The sequence below is a fragment of the Myotis yumanensis genome, unplaced genomic scaffold (assembly GCF_028538775.1).
Source record: "Myotis yumanensis isolate MYYU_CA2020_CCGP unplaced genomic scaffold, mMyoYum1.0.hap1 SCAF_6, whole genome shotgun sequence".
In the NCBI taxonomy this organism is placed as follows: Eukaryota; Metazoa; Chordata; class Mammalia; order Chiroptera; family Vespertilionidae; genus Myotis; species Myotis yumanensis.
Window position 1 is genome coordinate 30,632,233 of NW_027223757.1, and position 19,215 is coordinate 30,651,447.

At 35.1% G+C, this 19,215-nt stretch overlaps 1 protein-coding gene across 2 annotated transcripts in view; it reads right to left on the reverse strand.

Annotated features, from left to right (window-relative positions):
* SHPRH (SNF2 histone linker PHD RING helicase) overlaps positions 1 to 19,215 on the reverse strand; it is a 66,448-nt gene that overhangs the window by 19,449 nt on the left and 27,784 nt on the right. For both annotated transcript variants that reach the window (XM_070417846.1, XM_070417847.1), the window contains exons 16-24: positions 16,341 to 16,429; positions 13,897 to 13,989; positions 11,762 to 11,869; positions 10,628 to 10,770; positions 8,731 to 8,904; positions 8,078 to 8,140; positions 4,582 to 4,807; positions 2,728 to 2,871; positions 415 to 516 (exon numbers count right to left, since the gene is read on the reverse strand). In XM_070417846.1, coding sequence (XP_070273947.1) covers positions 415 to 516; positions 2,728 to 2,871; positions 4,582 to 4,807; positions 8,078 to 8,140; positions 8,731 to 8,904; positions 10,628 to 10,770; positions 11,762 to 11,869; positions 13,897 to 13,989; positions 16,341 to 16,429 — 1,142 coding nt within the window. The remainder of the gene's footprint in view (positions 1 to 414; positions 517 to 2,727; positions 2,872 to 4,581; positions 4,808 to 8,077; positions 8,141 to 8,730; positions 8,905 to 10,627; positions 10,771 to 11,761; positions 11,870 to 13,896; positions 13,990 to 16,340; positions 16,430 to 19,215) is intronic.

The window sequence follows — 19,215 nt, forward strand, 5'->3', positions numbered from 1 at the left end:
ATTATATTCCATTTATAATTTTAGTTTTTTTCCTCAACTTTCTAACATGAGCATTTTCTCATCTCATTTATTCACAAGAATAACCATTTAAAATATTTAATCATGTCATGACAATAACCTATAATTTATATAAATGTAATTTTTGTTGGACATAACTATTGTTCTATACTATATAGTGCATACCTTTATATTATCTATGTAACATATTTTCTATAGATCATCATCTTCATTTGTGACGTGTGTAGCTATTGTAGACATAGCTAGTATTCAGACTCATATATCTAACAACAAATAAAACACTGATTAAAAAAACCCCTGTACAATTAATTATGGGACTAATAGTTTAAATGGAGTCACTAAAGTGGTTTATTGATAACATAGCATGGAAAAAAGTAGCATATTTTAAAACAATACCTTCTCCAAGTTATTTAGGTAAAGAAGCTGCCCAAGTTTTTTCTGAAGCTGTGATGTAGCAACAGTTTTATCATTTAGTAGTTTTATCCGATTTTGCTCCACCTGAAAAACAAAACAACTTTATTCTCTCTCAGAATGGTGGCAAAATTATATTAAAAAGGCATAATTCTCCCTCAATACAAATATGTCCTCTTTTAAGAAAACTCATTTACATGAGAAAACTCAAATGTGCAAAATGGATAATAGACAATATATTGCAAAAATAAATGTATATATTTTTTGCTTAAAACTCAATGTCAAAGTTTTAAATAGGAAACTTTCCTATACACTTGAAGTCAGATATAAAAAAAAAAAATCAACCCAAATTCTATCTGTGTATCATTTTTCAGTAGTACATCCATGGTTAAAGAAAAATGAGCCCTAACTGGTTTGGCTCAGCGGATAGCGTGTTGGCCTGCGGACTCAAGGGTCCCAGGTTCAATTCCGGTCAAGGGCATGTACCTTGGTTGCGGGCACATCCCCAGTAGGGAGTGTGCAGGAGGCAGCTGATCGATGTTTCTCTCTCATCGATGTTTCTAACTCTCTATCCTTCTCCCTTCCTCTCTGTAAAAAGTCAATAAAATATATTGGAAAAAAAAAGAAAAATGAAATAATATGTTACTCTGGCCAGAGTGATTTTAAGAAATCCAGAGAAAAATCTCAATGCCCCCATTCTCTCTATGGCCTCCTCAGTAGAATACAATAGACAAAACAGTAATATAAAAATAAGATGAATTTGTTAAAAGAACAACACAAAAAACACTTGCTGAGACTTCTATTTCAAAAATTAAGTGAGCTCATTTGCATCCAGCAACTGCAGCACCCACCTGACCCCAACCGTCCGCCCCCATACCTGACTGGCAGCTCAGTCCCCCCAGCCTCATACTGTTGTCGAAATGAGATTCTGTGCTGACATAAGAAATCAGGCCTCACTGGAGACATTCAAGCAAATGTTGGATAACTACTTTTCCAGAACAGAAAGGAAACTCATGCATCAGAAAAAGTGACTAATAAAGGTACCAAAAAATATGGCTGCACAAATGCTAGAATCTGATTAGATAAAACAGTTTCAAGAATTTCTTGGAACCTACAATAAACTTACAGAAACTTGCTTTTTGGATTTGTGTGAAAGACTTCACAACAAAAGAAGTAAAACATGAAGAGACTACCTATTCAGAACATTGCTTACAGGAATATTTAAAAATGATGCAAAGAATATCCATGCAATTTCAGGAATATCATATCCAGCAGCCTGGCAGCCATGACAGAGAAGTCCTGACGGATGGACTTTTCCTAAAAGTTGCCAACAGCTTTCCACTGGAAATGAAGATTCATCTGATAGAATCCCCTGAAAGCAGTAGCTACCATGTTAACCATCTGTCATGACTGTTTGGCAAGTGGAATCCACTAGAAAAAGAAATTTTCTATTTACCAGGAATGATCAAAACGGAAGGTCTTATTATCCAATGAGAACAGTAAGATGAAACATTTGTTGAGGCCTTATGATTCAAGAGCTTAGCCACTTGATTAGACAATCAATTGTTTCTTCAATTGTGACTATTAGTTTTAAAGCAAAATATGTGTTCAATCATGAATGAGATAGAAATTTTTTTTTATTTGTAGAAGAAAAATAAATAGATATATCACTGAAAAAAAAGTTAAGATAGTGTGTAATGAATATTACCAATTTTTCTGAGTTATAGTCTCTAAGCTTTATGGAAAGAAAAAGATTTAAAAGATTTAGCACACACAAGGAATACAAGTACATTATAAAGAAAATGATATTTTTAATATAGAAAATGTTGAAGTTATTTTTTAATAATGAGATATAAAAAGAGACTTATTAGCAGATAAGTTGTCAATATGTGTTCATCGTTAGCAAAGGAAAATACTGCAAAAGATGTTTTTGGTTTTCTTAGGGAAGACTTTTCTAGTTCTGAAAAAGCTGACGTAATAGGACACATGTCTGAAAACTGACCAAGAATATCTTTAGGTTGTATCAAATAGAAGGTGTTCAAAAATAGGTGGATCTGCAATCTGGAGAGAAACAAATGAACCGAAATGGTGAATTTAAAGCAAGTATTAGATGTGAAATTGCTCAACTTTGAACATTTCTGACCTACATAATCAAATAAGTTCATATGGATCAAAGAGAAGAGATTAAACACATACTAACTGTAGAGATCATTGTCCTGACTCTCTCTCCTCTATGAATCTTGGATTTTTGTACTATCTATTTGCTGTGCTCTTTTCTGTGGTTTACTTGCAAATTACCTCATGTGGTTCAATGATGTGAAGAACAGGTGGATTGGGCTTTGGCTCCCTAGGATGACGAATTCTTAGACGTTCTGTAGCCATTGCCAGTTCATCAACAGCAGATACACGATTCCTCAGAGCCATCCAGTACTCATGAAGCAACTAGAGGAACAGAAAAGACAAAGACATTGGTAAAGCACATAATTAAAAGTGGTTAAAACCACCAAGATGTGTCTTGGTCAAGTCTTCAGTGAGGTCTTATGACACTGAAATTTTCATTAAGTGTCTAAGGTACAAGCAATTCTTTTTAGGAAGAGAAAGTACAACTGGAAATCTCCATAGGACACTGCAGAGTACTGCCTCTCTAGATTCTTAGGAGAATATCCGATTCCTTGGTAGAACCAAAGATCTGTATAGCTTAATACTAGGCTGGTGAAATCTCTATTTTATTTTTTAAAGAAATATTGTATTATAAAAGATTTCACATTTAAAATAATATGTATATATGAAAACGAAGAGTATGAAAATACACAAGTGAGTCCTATCATCCAATTACTAAAGAGAACAATACTAAATTCTTAGAAAGCCTTTGTGTTCCTTCTTAACTATCTCACTCTTTCCTCACATATTTTTTCCTTCAAACCCCATCCCCCTCCCATGGGGTAACCATTATTCTGGGTTGGACCTATTATTCCATACTTTTCATTGACATATACTAATCTCCACATCCTTAATAACCTGGATATTTCTGAAGTTGATAGAAGTGATATCAACCATTATAAAACTTTCTTCACTAACATTACACTTTGAGGTAGATCCTGACTGATGTGGGTAGCAGCTCATTCATTTACATTGCTGTAAGAGGGTTTAGTCTGCAATGTTATGGAGAAAAAAGGTACAAAGTTTTGGGAGAATTACAGGATAAGCATTCCTCTAACACAGAGCAAGTGGCCAAACAGAACCTAAAGGAAGAATGTAGAGCTAAGTGGACATAACACAGTACTATCTTCCTCCATGGCTTGCCGTAATTAACTGTGTTAACGTGCTTGTACATTAAAATAGTAATGTGAAAGAAAAAAAAATGATTATGAGCCAATGATTTCTATACTCTAAAAACAACTTTCCCAATTTATCAAATATATGAACTGATATAATAGACAGATAGCATGCCTTCTTTTTCTAGATACTTTTATCCTGATTTAAAAGGCAAGAACTTTAGATTAAAAAAAGATGTTAAACAGAATTATAAATAAAACACTTCTTTCATGGCCTTACCCATCTCACCTGCAAAGTAGGATAACAGATTAACAAATCCAAATCCAAATAAAAAATTAATGAATTCTAGAATCTCATCTCAAGGTCAGAGTTACAACATGAGGAAATTACTAAAGTATTAATATGAAAGGTCACTTTGTGCATTATAAATAGCAATGGTTTCCAGTCTCACCTATTGAGAAATATTTACTATGTTCTCCAATCTTCATTTAAGGTTGTTGATGGTTGGTTTTACTCAGAGCAAAAAATAAATAAAAAATGAAAAAAATCCCTACTCTAATTTCACAAATTAGCTGTGTAAGATCAAGCTAAGAACAGAAGAATGATCATCTTCACAGCTAAATAAAAGGTTTCATATATTTTTATTTTAATACTGATATTCTTTTAGTAACTTAATAAATAGAAGTTACTTAATTATTCAGTATGATTATTTTTATTTTTCATCATTACAATCACAACATTTTAGGGGAAGAGAAATTATAACACCTAAGTCTCTAAGCAGATTTTTAAAAACTAAAAAGAGAAAAAGAAAAGTAGTAATTAAAATTAATGTAATGGAGAACTTTTAATATTGGAAGAAGTTTTAAAATACTGGACCTTATATTCCTTTTTCCAAGCTTCAAAGAGATCCATTGAAGTACTTCCTTCATCAATGAATTCAATGTCAAATCTATGTGATTTTGCAAATGATAGTAGAGCTTTCATAGATCGCTCTGTCTCACTTATTGCCCATAGACCCCGGTTGGTGGTAGGTGCTCGATCATCCACCAGGCCTTCTTCATCTTCTATCATCTCCTCAAATATTGCAGTCTGGCCTTTGACTCTGAAGACATATGAGAACAAAATAACTGTTCAGTGGGTAAAAAGCACTGTAAATTCATATTGGCAGAGCCAGTATGGGAAACAAGGTCAGTAACGAAAATTTCAACAATTTTTAATGTCACGTCTACAAGATCATGCTTGCAAGTCATTGAAATCACAGCAACTCTTCATAAATTTGATCAGTGTTATTTGAGAACCATCTGGCATAATAAATGGCTATAAATTCCAGGCTGAAATCTTACTCTGAGAATTAAAACAATATAAAAAAACAAACTACTATCAACCATACCAAAAAAAACCACCAAAACGTAAGATATTCTAAAAGTACACTGTCAACTACTCTCTTTTGAGGCAATCAGAACTTAGACTTTTGTCTATTTCCATTTTTGTAAGAGAAATAATTTTGCTAATACTATGGCTATTGCACTTACTACGTAGCTTAATTCCTTACACAGGATGAAGATTTCAAATCTGTGTTGGAGAAAGTATATTAATAATGAGAGCTAACATTATATAGGACACTAACCATGTATCAAACACTCTGCTAAGCAATTATGTGCATTTTCCTATTGAATATATAAAACAACAACTCAGCGAAGTAGTGCTATTATTTTTTTAAATTAATAAATCTTTATTGTTCAGATTACAGATGTTCCTCTTTTTTTCCCCATAGCTCCCCTCCACCTGGTTCCCACCCCACCCCCTGCCACTGTCCTCATCCATAGGTGGAAGATTTTTGTCCAATCTCATCCAGCACCCCCCCCCCCACCCCTTCCCCCTAAGAACTGTCAGTTCAGTCCCTTTCTATGTCCCTGCTTCTATTATATTCACCAGTTTATTCTGACTTAATTTTTAGGTTCACTTGTTGATAGGTATTTATTTGTTGTCACTTTTATTGTTCATAGATTTTATCTTTACCTTTTTCTTCTTCTTCCTCTTCTTAAAGAATATCCTTCAGCGTTTCATATAATCCTGGTTTGGTGGTGATGAACTCCTTTAGCTTTTTCTTGTCTGTGAAGCTCTTGATCTGACCTTCAATTCTACATGATAGCTTTGCTGGGTAGAGTAATCTTGGTTGTAGGCTATTGCTATTCATCACTTTGAATATTTCTTGCCACTCCCTTCTGGCCTGCATGGTTTCTGTTGAGAAATCAGCTGACAGTCGTATGGGTATTCCCTTGTAGGTAACTGAGTTTCTTTCTCTTGCTGCTTTTAAGATTCTCTCTTTGTCTTTAGCCCTTGGCATTTTAATTATGATGTGTCTTGGTGTGGTCCTCTTTGGATTCCTCTTGTTTGGGGTTCTCTTCACTTCCTGAACTTGTAAGTCTATTTCTTTCATCAGATAGGGGAAGTTTTCTGTCATGACTTCTTCTAATAGGCTTTCAGTATCTTGCTCTCTCTCTTCTTCTGGCACCCTGATAATTCAGATGTTGGTACATTTGAAGTTGTCCCAGAGGCTCCTTACACTATCTTCATATTTTTGGATTCTTTTTTCGTTTTGCTTCTCCGGATGTGTTTTTTTGCTTCTTCATATTTCAAATCTTTGACTTGATTCTTGGGATCCTCTTGTCTGCTGCTGGATCTCTGTATATTATTCTTTATTTCAGTCAGTGTATGTTTAATTTCTGACTGGTCCTTTTCCATATTTTTGGCATTCTCATTAAGATCCTTGAAAGTCGCCCTAGCCAGTTTGGCTCAGTGGATAGAGCATCGGCCTGTGGACTGAAGGGTCCCAGGTTCGATTCCGGCCATGGGCACATGCCCGGGTTGCGGGCTCCATCCCCAGTAGGGGACATGCAGAAGGCGGCCAATGATTCTCTCATATCATTGATGTTTCTATCTCTCTCCCTCTTCCTTCCTCTCTGAAATCAATAAAGAAATATATTTAAAAAAAAAAAATCCTTGAAGGTCTAAATTCCTCGGAGGTTCATAGAAGATTCTTGAGTAATCTTATAACTGTGGTTCTGAATTCTATGTCCTCCATTAGTTTGCTTTCCTCCATTTCTTTCATTTGTGACATGTTTTTTTGTCTTCGCATTTTTGGCTGACTGCGAGGACCCACTGTGCCTATAAGAAGAACTGCTGTGCTGGAGACACCCTTATGGGGCAGGACTTGCTTCAGTGGGGCTTTGGTGCTCACTGAGTCTGCCTCTTGAGTGTGTCCCTTATGGATGTGAGGAGTTGAAATCTGGTATCTGACCAGGGGTACCCTGGCTCCTGGATCTCCAAGTCAACCACTGTGTGAGTCCACCCAGCAGGAGCTACAGTGATATCAGCAGGTTTCTCCTTTTTGTTTGGGATTTGGAAGTTTTGGAGCTCTCTGACCCAGCTGCAATTAGATTAGGCTGCAAAAGCTGAGGTGATTCCTTTGCGCCGCTGAGCACAGCTTGGGAGGGGATGTAATTTGAGTGGGGCGGGGTCTCAGAGAATCACCAGAACAGAGCAAACAGCAATGGCTGTCATCAGCGTCTCCACGACTCCGCATCTCCGCGTCTCTGCAGCCCCGTGCCCCCACAGCAACAATGATCCCTGCAAGCAGCTCTGCGAGAAAGCCACCTGCACTTTCCAAACCACTGAAAGACAGTCCAGTTTCTCCCCGTAGGAGTCTGGGACCCCAGAACCTCGCCTTAAACGAGCTCAGTGCATTCGAGAGCTTGTATCTCCTTCCAATTGAAAAAAAACCACGCATCTAGGTGCAGCCCGCTTCGCGTGTGCCTTTGTACCTGTTCTTGGCACCTCTGCACCTCCTACCCGGTCACAATGCGCTTCTTTCTTTCCTTCTAGTTGTAGAACTTCCACTCGGCCAGCTTTCCTGTGGTTCTGGATGATAGCTGTTTTGTCTTATAGTTTTAGTTTCAATGTTGTTGTGGGAGGCAGCACGCACAGATTTATACCTTATGCCGCCATCTTGGTTCTCCTCTAGTGCTATTATTATAGTATTTCATAAATGAGGATACTTAGGCTTAGAGAAGTAATTTGGCCACAATAGTGGGCAGGGATTTGAGTTGAAATCTTTTGGACTCCAGAGTCTGTTACTCCCCTAAACTATCTCTCAATTAGACATTACTATATGACATGAGCATTTGGGAGTAAACTTCTGCACAGATGAAACTGAGTTGCTAAATAATCAAATGCCAAAGTTTATTGAATTGCTTTAATAAGAGAAAAAAATGTAAGAAAGATTACTATAAGAAAAATATAGTCTTCTAATTTAAAACATCAAGTCTTATAAATGTCTCATTTTCCTGATGGGAAATAATCAAGAACTTACGTGTGAGAAAATAGCTTTGATTCATACTCTGTGAACAATTCATCAGCCTTACAAAAGACACAGCTGGAAAAGAAGAAACTGTCAGTAAAATATTCACAAACACAACCAGCAATCAGGTAATTTCTACGAAAGGCTAAGTATTTTGTATTTCACTTTTTCTTTTTAACAAATATGCTATTTTAGGGAAAAAAACATTTTCAGTATGTGATCCTTTAGAGTTTGTTTTTTTTAAAGTTAGATTAATGATATACATGTCTCTAATTCTGTCTGAATTCAAATGAAAAAAAAAAACTTTTATTATATAAACCATATTTCTTCTCTCAGGAGAAATGTAGCCTGCCCTAGCTGGTTTGGATCAGTGGATCAGTGGATAGAACACTGGACTGAGGACCAAAGGATCCCATTTGATTCAGGTCAAGGCACATATAGGCTCAATCCTAGGCCCTGGTCAGGGTATGTGCGGGAGGCCACCAATCAAAGTGTCTCTCTCACATCAATGTTTCTCTCTCTCTCTCTCCCCCCCTCCCTTCTACTCTCTCTAAAAATCAATTAATTTTGGGGTAAGGATTAAAGCAAGCAAACAAACAAAAAAAGAAGAAATTTGGCCTAAAGGAATGATGCCATTTCATCTAATGCTTTCTCCTAGTACCTACCAGTTGAGAGGAAGTCTAATTGGTCGGAGGTGGCAGATTGTTGCAGACTCAATAACATTACGAGATGGAGGTCCCTCCAGGTTTTTAACAGCCTCTCTTACTAGCTTCTGGAATTTATTTAGTTCTTCCATTTGTGTTGTTAGTAAGAACTGAAGACCTCTGCAATCACGGAACCTAATTCCCATCACCAGCACCAAACACAACACAAAGAAATGAATAGTAGGTCAATTTCTTCACATTTAGAAAATGGTTGCTAAACAGAGAAATTGGAACATTTTACCTAGTCACACTTTAGTGAGTTTACCTTAGGAGTGTATTCTAATGGTATCTATTAGGCAAGGAATAATAACATTGGATTATCTACTTTAAAAAGTCTGATAGTTCCTATTCCCAGGAACTAAAAAACAGTACTTCAAAATCTTCTATGTATGTCTTAGATGACTTTGAAAGATCCTGATTGCCATAGTCTTTCTTTTTATTGCTGAATGAGTACAGACATTCTAGCTGTATGTGGAGAGGTGACAGCAGGATGAAAGAAAAACAGAACACTGGGGAGAAAGATAATTAGCCAAAAGATATGTTACTTGTTAAAAGACTTTATATATGTACGAGTGTGTGTATTTTAAGCATTTACTATATAATAGGTATTTTGGCAAGCATGACTCCTGTGTAATCTCAATAGGTACTATGCTCACGTTATTGAGAAAGCTTAACAGATTAATTTAAGTTTCAAAATTATTATGTAGCAGTTAGAAGTTAAATCCAAACAATGCTCTTAACTATTCTGATAAACTATGGATAAAACAGACTAAGAAAAGTATGGATGTGTGTAAATGGATTTATGAAAGGAAAAAGAAAGCCTAAAATAATAAATTAGAAAATGGGAAATACAAACACAATTTGTTTGCTTTTTAAATTAAGAGTATGTTCTTCTCCTTCCTAAAATGCCATATGCCCTTCCCTTCAAATTATTCATAATAGCCCACTCTTGTTCCTGAAGCTTCTCCAACATTTCAAAACACTAAACTATTTCTTCTTGTCAATGGAGTTTATTAAAAATACCACTTATTCTAGTACTTTGTTATATTCAGTTTTTATATAGTCATATTTCTCAAATTATTCATGGGTATTGTCTTCTCATTAAACTAAACTTGAGAAGGTAGGGATTAGATCATATCCTTAAGAAAAACCCTATATTCTTTTGATGAACTTTTCACTGAAAACTAACATTAATCCAAGGCTAATTTTCTGCTGGGATGTGATCTGAGAAGCAATAAGATTCTCTCTCTGTTCTACCCACCTAGAATCAACAGTCCTGCCACAACACCTAAATTTCCCACATCAGACAGATACTCATTTGAGTCAGACCACTAAGGGTACTTTTGATTTAGAATAAATTTATTCACCATTTCTATATCTAGAGCAATAATCCAATTTACCTATAAAGACCCAGAAGAATAGTGTTGATGAGAAGAAAGATGGGGAAGAAAGAGCAGGTAACTCTATAATATAAAACCTGCCACTGTGGCACTAGGATCCTTAGAATTTAGGGAATGAATTATAGGGAAGTATGAATATCTTACTAAGGACAAAATTCTCCAAAACAAAGTCTATTTCAAAACCTTGTCCAACAAAGATAAAAAGAAAATACTTAAAGCAGATTTAAAAAAACAAAGCAGTAAAAAGAGTATTTTTAAGTGACTAATATGTAGAAAAAAGGGTTTCTCTTTTAGATTTACACCTAATATTTTGGTTTGAAGTGTACTCAACAATATAAAATCCAGATGTTTGTAATTACAATATGTTCCTATATTTAACTGGACCTCTTAATAACAACTGATCTGAATTTTTGGGGTGGCTACTCATACAGCTATTCTATTTTTTAATATTTTCTTACTTCTCTGACATAGAAAGCTTGCTAGTCTGTTGCTTGTAGTTGCTGGTTATTTCATTTCGCACTCGTTGGACAAGCTCCTCATCAATAGAGAATTCCACTGCTCTGTGGATCACATTCAGCCACCAAGGAGAATTAGAATAAATCTGTAAAAAAAGATAACAGCTGATCAATTAATATTGCTGTAGTAGTCACTATATTTCTATCCTTTGGAAGGGTGCTTTGAAAAATTCAAAGGCAGCAATAAATGCTACTCTAAAGGGAATTATAATAGTGGTGAGTCAATTATACATTTTTTATACACAATAAGTGAGTACAACTTTTCCATAATATAATTAAAGAGAACACCTGTTTCCTGACTACTCTAGATGAATGAGAATTTCTTGTGCAGACTTGTATAATAAAGTTGTGCTAAAAAATACTTTACCAAAATGAAAATTCAGTACTTCCTCCATATATTTGAAAAGGTAACAGGTTTCTTTCTTAATATAAAGACATTATGCTAATACTCAACTAACTGAACTAGATTCTACTCAATAGTCTATCACAATTAACAAATTATATGCCTGAATATTAAATAATTAATGAAATTAGGAAGAATAAAATGTGGAGTAACTGGTAAATATAAAAAAATAAATGAGTGTATTTTGTGTAGCCTCCTCTTTAGACATTGCTACCGATTTCATAAGAGGGAAATTTTAGAAATGACAAATGGCTTGTATTAATAAGAAAAATACCTGTGGTTCTAATGTTCTGACATCTTAAAAGAAAAAATTTTGGCAACATACACATCTAAGATTAAAAGAAGATTTTGAAAGTCTTTTTCTTCTTTAAAAAATAACTTGTTAAATATACCCAAAGTAAAAGAACTATAAGTTAAATATAAGTTAAATATACCCATAATAGCTTAAAAGAAATAAAAAAGAATAACTTCAAAATAGGTGATCCATTTATGCATCTGTTCATTCAATTAATAAACACTGCTAACAGCAAATAAACTTTTATTGTGCGACAGGCACCATATTAGGGACTTAGAATTCCAACATGACTATACAAGTTCAAGTTTCTCCCTATACCAAAACAAAAGCCAAAATGCTATGTAGAGACACACATAAGAAGGTCATTCTGGAGACATACCTTTCTTTGGAGCTCACGTATGGTCTGTTGCACAGGCAGCAAAGCTTGCTGTGCTTCAGCAACCTCAGTGTTACACTTGCTCATATAATGCTCCCTCAGTTGTCTGGCCTGTGTTAAAACAGCAAACAGTATAAACTTTCACTCCGGGTCTAGAAAATAACTGAATATGGTATTTCAAGAACAATGTGGTTATCTTATATATTTAAAGGTACTTAACTGAATTTAAGCATAAAACTCTACAAGTATACTGTAGAGAACATAAAAACCATGACAGAAATTCCTGAGATATATATTAAAGTGAACACCTTTACCTGTTAAGTCACAAAATCCAAGAAATCCCAAGGGTTTGCTCCCAAAATTTTATCAACTTTTTAATTAAAAAAAAAGGGAGAAAAAGAGTAATATTTAAAATTATGACATGAAACAAGGATCTCTTTCAGAATCCCTTACCTGATTGATTTCAATTTCTTGGAATTTCCTTCAGTTGAGAAATAATACTTGAGAATATACACTAACAGGGGTGTTATAGACTGACTTGTGCTCCCCCAAAGTACATATGGTGAAGCCCGAACCCCCAATGTGATCACATTTGGAGATGGGGCCTTTAAAGGAGATGATTAAATGTGTAAATGTGGTTAGATAAGACCATAAGGGGGAAGCCCTAGCCCAAAATGACTGGTCTCTTTAAAAGAAAAGAGCCAACAGGGATGCAAACAAAGGAAAGGCCAGGTAAGGACACAGTGAGAGGGCATCCATGTACCAGCCAAGGGGAGTCCTCCGGAGAAACCAACGCTGCTGACGGATCTTAGGCTGCCAGACTCCAGAACTGTGAGAAATGAATTTCTGTTGTTTAACCTTCCCGGTCTGTGGTATTTTATTATGGCAGTCCTAGCAGATAAATGCAACAAGGGTCTAAAAACTCTTTCCTTTTCAACTTAAGGAGGATCACATAATTTGCAAGCAATAGAAATACTGAAAAAATTTATTCTTTAAACCAGATAAAAACAAGACCACTTTTGACTTAAAAAAAAAAGTCAATTTCATGAGGTCTAACTGCACAGATACACCTCTCTGGACAAGGCGTTACTGCTCTGGGCTCCCATTACTTCATTTACAAAAGGAGGAGGTTGAAGTTGATGATTTCTTAGATCGTGTCCAGCTTTGAAATACTCTGCCTTCACATTCTATGCGAGTTAGGCAAAAGAGATAATACATGGAAATGAACCTTCCTGCTGATGGTGCATTTTTCCATTTCCTCTCACAAGCTTCCAATTAATTTCTATTAAAATTCATTGGCTATAAATAGTTGGTCATTAAAGCTAATAGACTGGACTATCTCACAGAGTTGCCTGTGACTAAAGGCAGTTAAACAGAGTGACTGGTTATATGCAAAGATTAGATGCCTGCAATGGGAATGAAATTTCACTAGAAAATTTCTAACATGTAGACTGCCATCTAACACTAAGAAAGGGCTGTACATACTTAAACAATTTCATTTTGTATCTCGTTGATTCAAATACAGGCTCTGCTGACAGGTTCAATCCATTTCAAACACATCTACTACTCTTTAGATTTAAGCTTTGCCATCTTTCTTTGACCTTTAAGAAGGCAAAAATCCATGAGCAAATTAGCATAATAAACTTATTAACAATTTATAGTGAATTAATTTATAATATCACTCTTTCCAGAGAGTCAATACTCATTGCAGAGGGAACTTCTATAAGAAATACCACTGAAAATGTGAATTTACTGTCATAAATAATAAACAGAAGGGTAGCGAAAGTATACAACGTACTATTTTTACTAACTATGTTTTTTGCAGATGTGTCATGAGATCAACAAGGTCTTTTTAAATTTGTTGTTTATTTATATTTTGTGCTCTGACTATCAACAATCATGTCTACGACAAGTGGTTGCCCTATAGCTGCAAGCAGAGCACCAGAGAACTAAAATACTATGGAGTATTGTCTTTCTCTGCCATCCAAAATCATCACAGCAAAGTTAGAAATGTAAAAGCATCAGGAAAACATGATTACCTTTATTTAATGTTGTATGCCCTAAGAAATATGAATTAGGTGGAGCATGAAGTCTGAAAAAAATATTCTTTAACAGAAAGAATGAAAAATAATAATTACCTCTTCCTCAAGTCTGCCATCTCGCAAAGTAGGAGGTATCCCTGGGTGCTTGTCTGCCAACAATTCCATCAAATTATGAGTTGCATGAAGTCTCTACAAACACACAAAAGGCAGTAATTATGACAGCCAACACAGAAAACTCTAGGGGGAGAACCTACTGTTCATATGGCATGCAGAGCACAAACACCACATAAACCTATCACTGATTTGAGTACTGACTTTGTCAGAGAAAACCGAAGTCAGTTTTATGGTAAAGGTCTTAATTCACAATGTCATACATTTTCCTCAATTAAAAATCTAGTCTTATGAAATATGTCTATGTATTTAGCAGAATATATAATATAGGTGTATTTTTTTCCTATTATATATGCATTTGCCCATATGGGAAACAATGAGTATGCCAAATAAGTTCAATAAAATAAAAAGATAGACTGCCTAGACTTGATTCTTCTTCTGGGAAATGAGTAAGGATGAGCCTAGCAATTACATTATGATACAAATAGGGATAATGAAATACATAAGAAAACAGGGCTATGACCTGGACCTGTTGAACTTAAGGGCTGAATAGGAGAGCTGGAGGTGAAGATGGTATAGGAAAACTCTATCTTATATCTCTGTATTTAATATAAGCCAGACTTCTCACTGTGACATTGAGTCTGCAACTGGCTAGAGACCCCTGGAGTCAAGGGCTATGAGAAGAAATAAAGTGAAAGTAATTTCTATTTCTTAATTTGGAAAGACAGGTAAGGATTAAAGGATCAGAAGAGTGGTGTTTTTTATAAGATTTGATTTGGTGTCAGTGATTTGAGACTACAAATGTTACTCTGTTTGGCTGCAGATTCTCATAATTCTGAGACATGGTACAGATCTTTGTAGAATTGACCTTTGAAGAGTTACCTCAACTGTTTTAGGTCTTTTCAACATGGCTTCATAGATAATACAGTCAGAAACACTATCAGATTTAATAACAACAAATGTGTAAACACTAGAGAAACAAAGCGGTAGAAACTTGGCTCCTCTGCTCTATGTGTGCTTGTGGAAGAGGATTTCCGGTGCGTTCTGCATGAGGTGTTGGAATGGGTTGGGAGAAATACTTACACCCACCCCTTACACCTTTTATCCCAAGAAAACGGAGTGCTAATCTAACTGGACAGAGCAGAATATCCAGTGGGCCATGCTTCACCAGTAGGTGGGGTTGTTATGCCCAAAAGGAAGAACCAGGCTGGTTGCTTACTCTTGAACTTAGGCATCTGGACTTATCTGTCTTGTCCACTCTTTTGCTTTTGTTTCCTTTATTCAGGAGCATGATACCTTTGCTTTCCTCCTTCTCCCAAGAGGCAAACACATTTGCTTAAGGTCCAGGGCCTGCCTTAGGCACTCCTTATCCATGCAGAATATAAGCAGACTTATATTTAATTTTCCCTCCTCTTCTCTTCCCCCCAAACACACCTCCTACCACTGGCTCAAGCACATGTGAAAATGTTGGTCCCAGAGTCTCCATTGTGAATGAGAAAGAATCGCAGCAGGGACTCAAGCCTAAACATACCAAGGTTAATAAATGTGGTCCTTATTCACCATTCTGCTAGAGAGCCTTGTCTATATAAATCCACTGGACAGAACCAAGAATGGGAAGAGATTTTATACTTAAATGTTGTAATTCAAATATCCAAATCTCCCTAAAAGACCTCCAAAAATTAAATTAGATCATTAGATTTTATTATTACTTAGTTCCATTTCTTTACTTTTTGGTGAAAACCACGTAAAGAAATATGTTGATGTTCATATGAAAAAGTGATAAAATTGACTTCGTTCTTTGAGGTATAAATAATTCAAGCTGTTTTTCTAATGTAGGTTAGACTTAGCTAGTCAGTCTTGTGCCAATATCATCCTGAATATATGGAACAGCAGTGATTCTCAAACTTGCATGTACAGTCAGCCCTCCATATCTTCAGGTTTTAAATTTGCACATGAAACCAAATATGGATAAAAAATATTCAGAAAAAAAAAACTCCAGAAAATTCTAAAATGCAAAACTTGAATTTGCCACACACCGCACCGAGCACTATGCTGAACGCACACAAATGAAGTGATGTGGAGGCACACCGCACTGTAGCCTACATGTAAATATAGGTGATATGCAAAACTATGCCATTTCATAAAAGGGACTAGAGCATCTGCCAGTTTTGGTATAACTGGGGTGTGTGTGTGTGTGTGTGTGTGTGTGTGTGTGTATGGATCCTGGAACCAATTCCCTGAGGACACTGAGGGAGAACTGTATATGCAAATCATCTTGGGTACTTACTGAAATAACTGAATCCCAAGCTTAATCCCCAAAGATTATGACAAAGTGCACTTGTTACCCTTCATCTTCTTAAATATTCAGAAAAATTATTTTGTAAAAGAACAGATAAAATATTGATTTGACACTATTTAGTTTTACTTACTTGAAGTGAATCAGTTTTGAGTTTTCCCTTGTGTTCCTCAGATGAACGCAACACCTCTCTGTACAGTTCTGCTGCCAATGCATACTCACCTGAAGCATTAAAACGTATTTAAAGCATAAGAAAGTCATATTTAGCTCCCAATATGATATCTATATTTAAAAATGTCTGTAAAAATATAACTTAGTCATTAAAACTCACTATTTTTTTAAAAAAAGGAATTTGACTGGGTGTTAGCATGATTGCACCAGTAGAAAAGCTGATGATGGGTCTTTGCAACATGGCTGCATAAGTAATGCAGTCTTTTTTTTGTATTAATTTCACAGAATAGAAAACCAGTCAAATGTACTTACAATGGTTTAAGACTATACTGAAAAACAAACTGGATTAACTGCTAATTTAGACAAATGATTTTCCTCTCATTGAAGTTAGAGAGTACCATTTAGTAGTCATTATGATGTTTGAAATTAGGACAACTTTGGGGTGATTATAGGTATTTAAAAACAAATATTCAAAATGCTATGACCAATCAACACATATTTCTCAGAAAAATAATATACTTTTCTTGATAGGTATTGTTCTTCTTGATGGCCAAAATAAGTTGCAATTAAAAACCACATTTCAAAAACTTAAGAGATCTTTTTTCCATTTCTGTCTAGACAAATCACCATCAGTCTGAGATCTATACTGTTTTATATTGTTCACAATTAGCAGCTCATTCAAATAAAATAATTTTAAAAGTATTAAAAGTACAGGTTGGCAAACTATGGTCCATGGGTCATACCTGACCTTTGTATTTTTATAGGAACCATGAGCTAAGAATGGTTTTACATTTTCAAATAGGTGAAAACAATTCAAAAGAATAATACTTGGTGAGATGTAAAAATTATGTGAAATTGCCCAGCCGGTATGCTCAGTGGTTTCCAGGCACAGCTGGATTCTAGGTCAGGGCACCTGCCCGGGTTGTGGGCTCGATACCCAGTAGGAGACATGCAGGAGGCAGCAGGTATCTCATTGATATTTTCATTTCTCTATCCCTCCCCGCTCCCTTCTCTCTAAAAATCAATTAAAAACATATTTTCAAAAAATTATGTGAAATTAAATTTCAGGGCCCATGAATAAAGTTTTATTGAATCTCAGTCATACTCATTTGTTCACGGCTGCTTTTGCGTTGTAACACTACAGCTGAGCAATTGCAACAGATCTATGGCTTACAAAGCCTAAAATATTCATTTTCTGGTTCTTTCAGAAAAAGTTTGATGATACCTCAATGAAAGGAGAGATGAAACATTTTTAATGGCATGAATAATGAAACCTATCTTACTTGCTGCCTAGGGAAAAACTTTAAACTGGTAATTTATAAATACAATTAAAATAAAAATCTAAAAGTGGCAAAATCATGAAATACAAAAAATGGCATAAAAATGTTCTAGTTTTAGTTTATTGAGGGGAAAAAAAAGCTTTTACTTCATGATCATCACATACACTTGCTTTTTTAAATTTCAATTTAGTTTTATTAATATCATAAATTAGGATTTTGTTCAGAGCCTGAGTTTGCTCTCTCCCTTTCTCTCTCTCTCAAATTTGTAAATTTTGTTGGTTCTTTTTCTTTTTTGTTAATGCTAATTATATATAACTATAAATATATATTTTTATTATAGAATATACATAACATAAAATTTACCATTTCAACCATTTTTAACTGTGCAGTTCAGTGGCATTAAGTAGTCACACTGTTGTGCAAAACACTTGCTTTTATACCATTGCTTTACATGGAGTTCTACCAGTTACCTAATACAAAGCTTTCTAAAGATATATTTTCATACTACTTTACAGTCAGCCAATTTTTATTCACTATGGTAACAAAGATTATTTTCACAGTAATAAAATCATGTTGTAATGTAGGAGCAATACTCAACTACAGTAACACAAGACCTTTTTTTAGTTTTGAAGACTCTTGTGAAGCTTTGCAAAAGACATAGAGATTCTATTAGCATTTACACTATCATTTATAGAGAATAATTCACTTGTCAAGTCTCCCTTCATAATTACTATAGCTTTTAAAGGAGGTGTAATGACTAACTTATAATGTAAGCAGTTGAATTTGAACTATTCACTATATCTATTTTTGTTTGTTTTTTTAAGTCCTCACTAGAGGATATTTTTTTCCCATTGATTTTTTAGAGAGTGGAAGGGAGGGAGGAGGAATAGGAGAGAGAGAGAGACAGAGAGAGAGAGAAAAACACTGATGTGAGAGAGACACAGTGATTACTTGCCTCCCACACAAGACCCCGTCCAGGGTCAGGGATCGAACCTGCAACCTACGTACTTACTCATGTCTGGGAATCGAACCCGAGACCCTTTGGTTCACTCTAACCACTGAGCATAACCAGCCAGGGCTATAATATCTATTTTTTATGCTTATTAAAAAAAGACACTTTCTCGGGAAGACACAAAAATATGCAATAAGTTAAACAATTTTAAGTCAAATTTGGAAATACCCACTCCTTGCCACTTGATGGCTGTAACATTTCCAAGTAAATGAAGTGTACTACATTTAATATTGGCAACCTAATTTTCTCCAAAAAGTATGTGCAGAAAACACATGGTACAAAATTAGAATACCATGTTTTTAATGCCATAATCAGTGAGGACTTAGAATATGCATTGCATATCATAATCCCTGTGGAGTTTGAAATAAACTTTATATCTCCATTGTCTGATCTCTATATTGGAAGACTTTAAATTAAGTTAATATATAATATTACTTTAAAAGATGTACATTGTTTGACACAGCACTGTGAAGTTAAGCAATGGAAGCTAAAAGCAGTAAATCCATCCCAATAAGTTTATAATTACAATTAAGTTAAGACTGGAC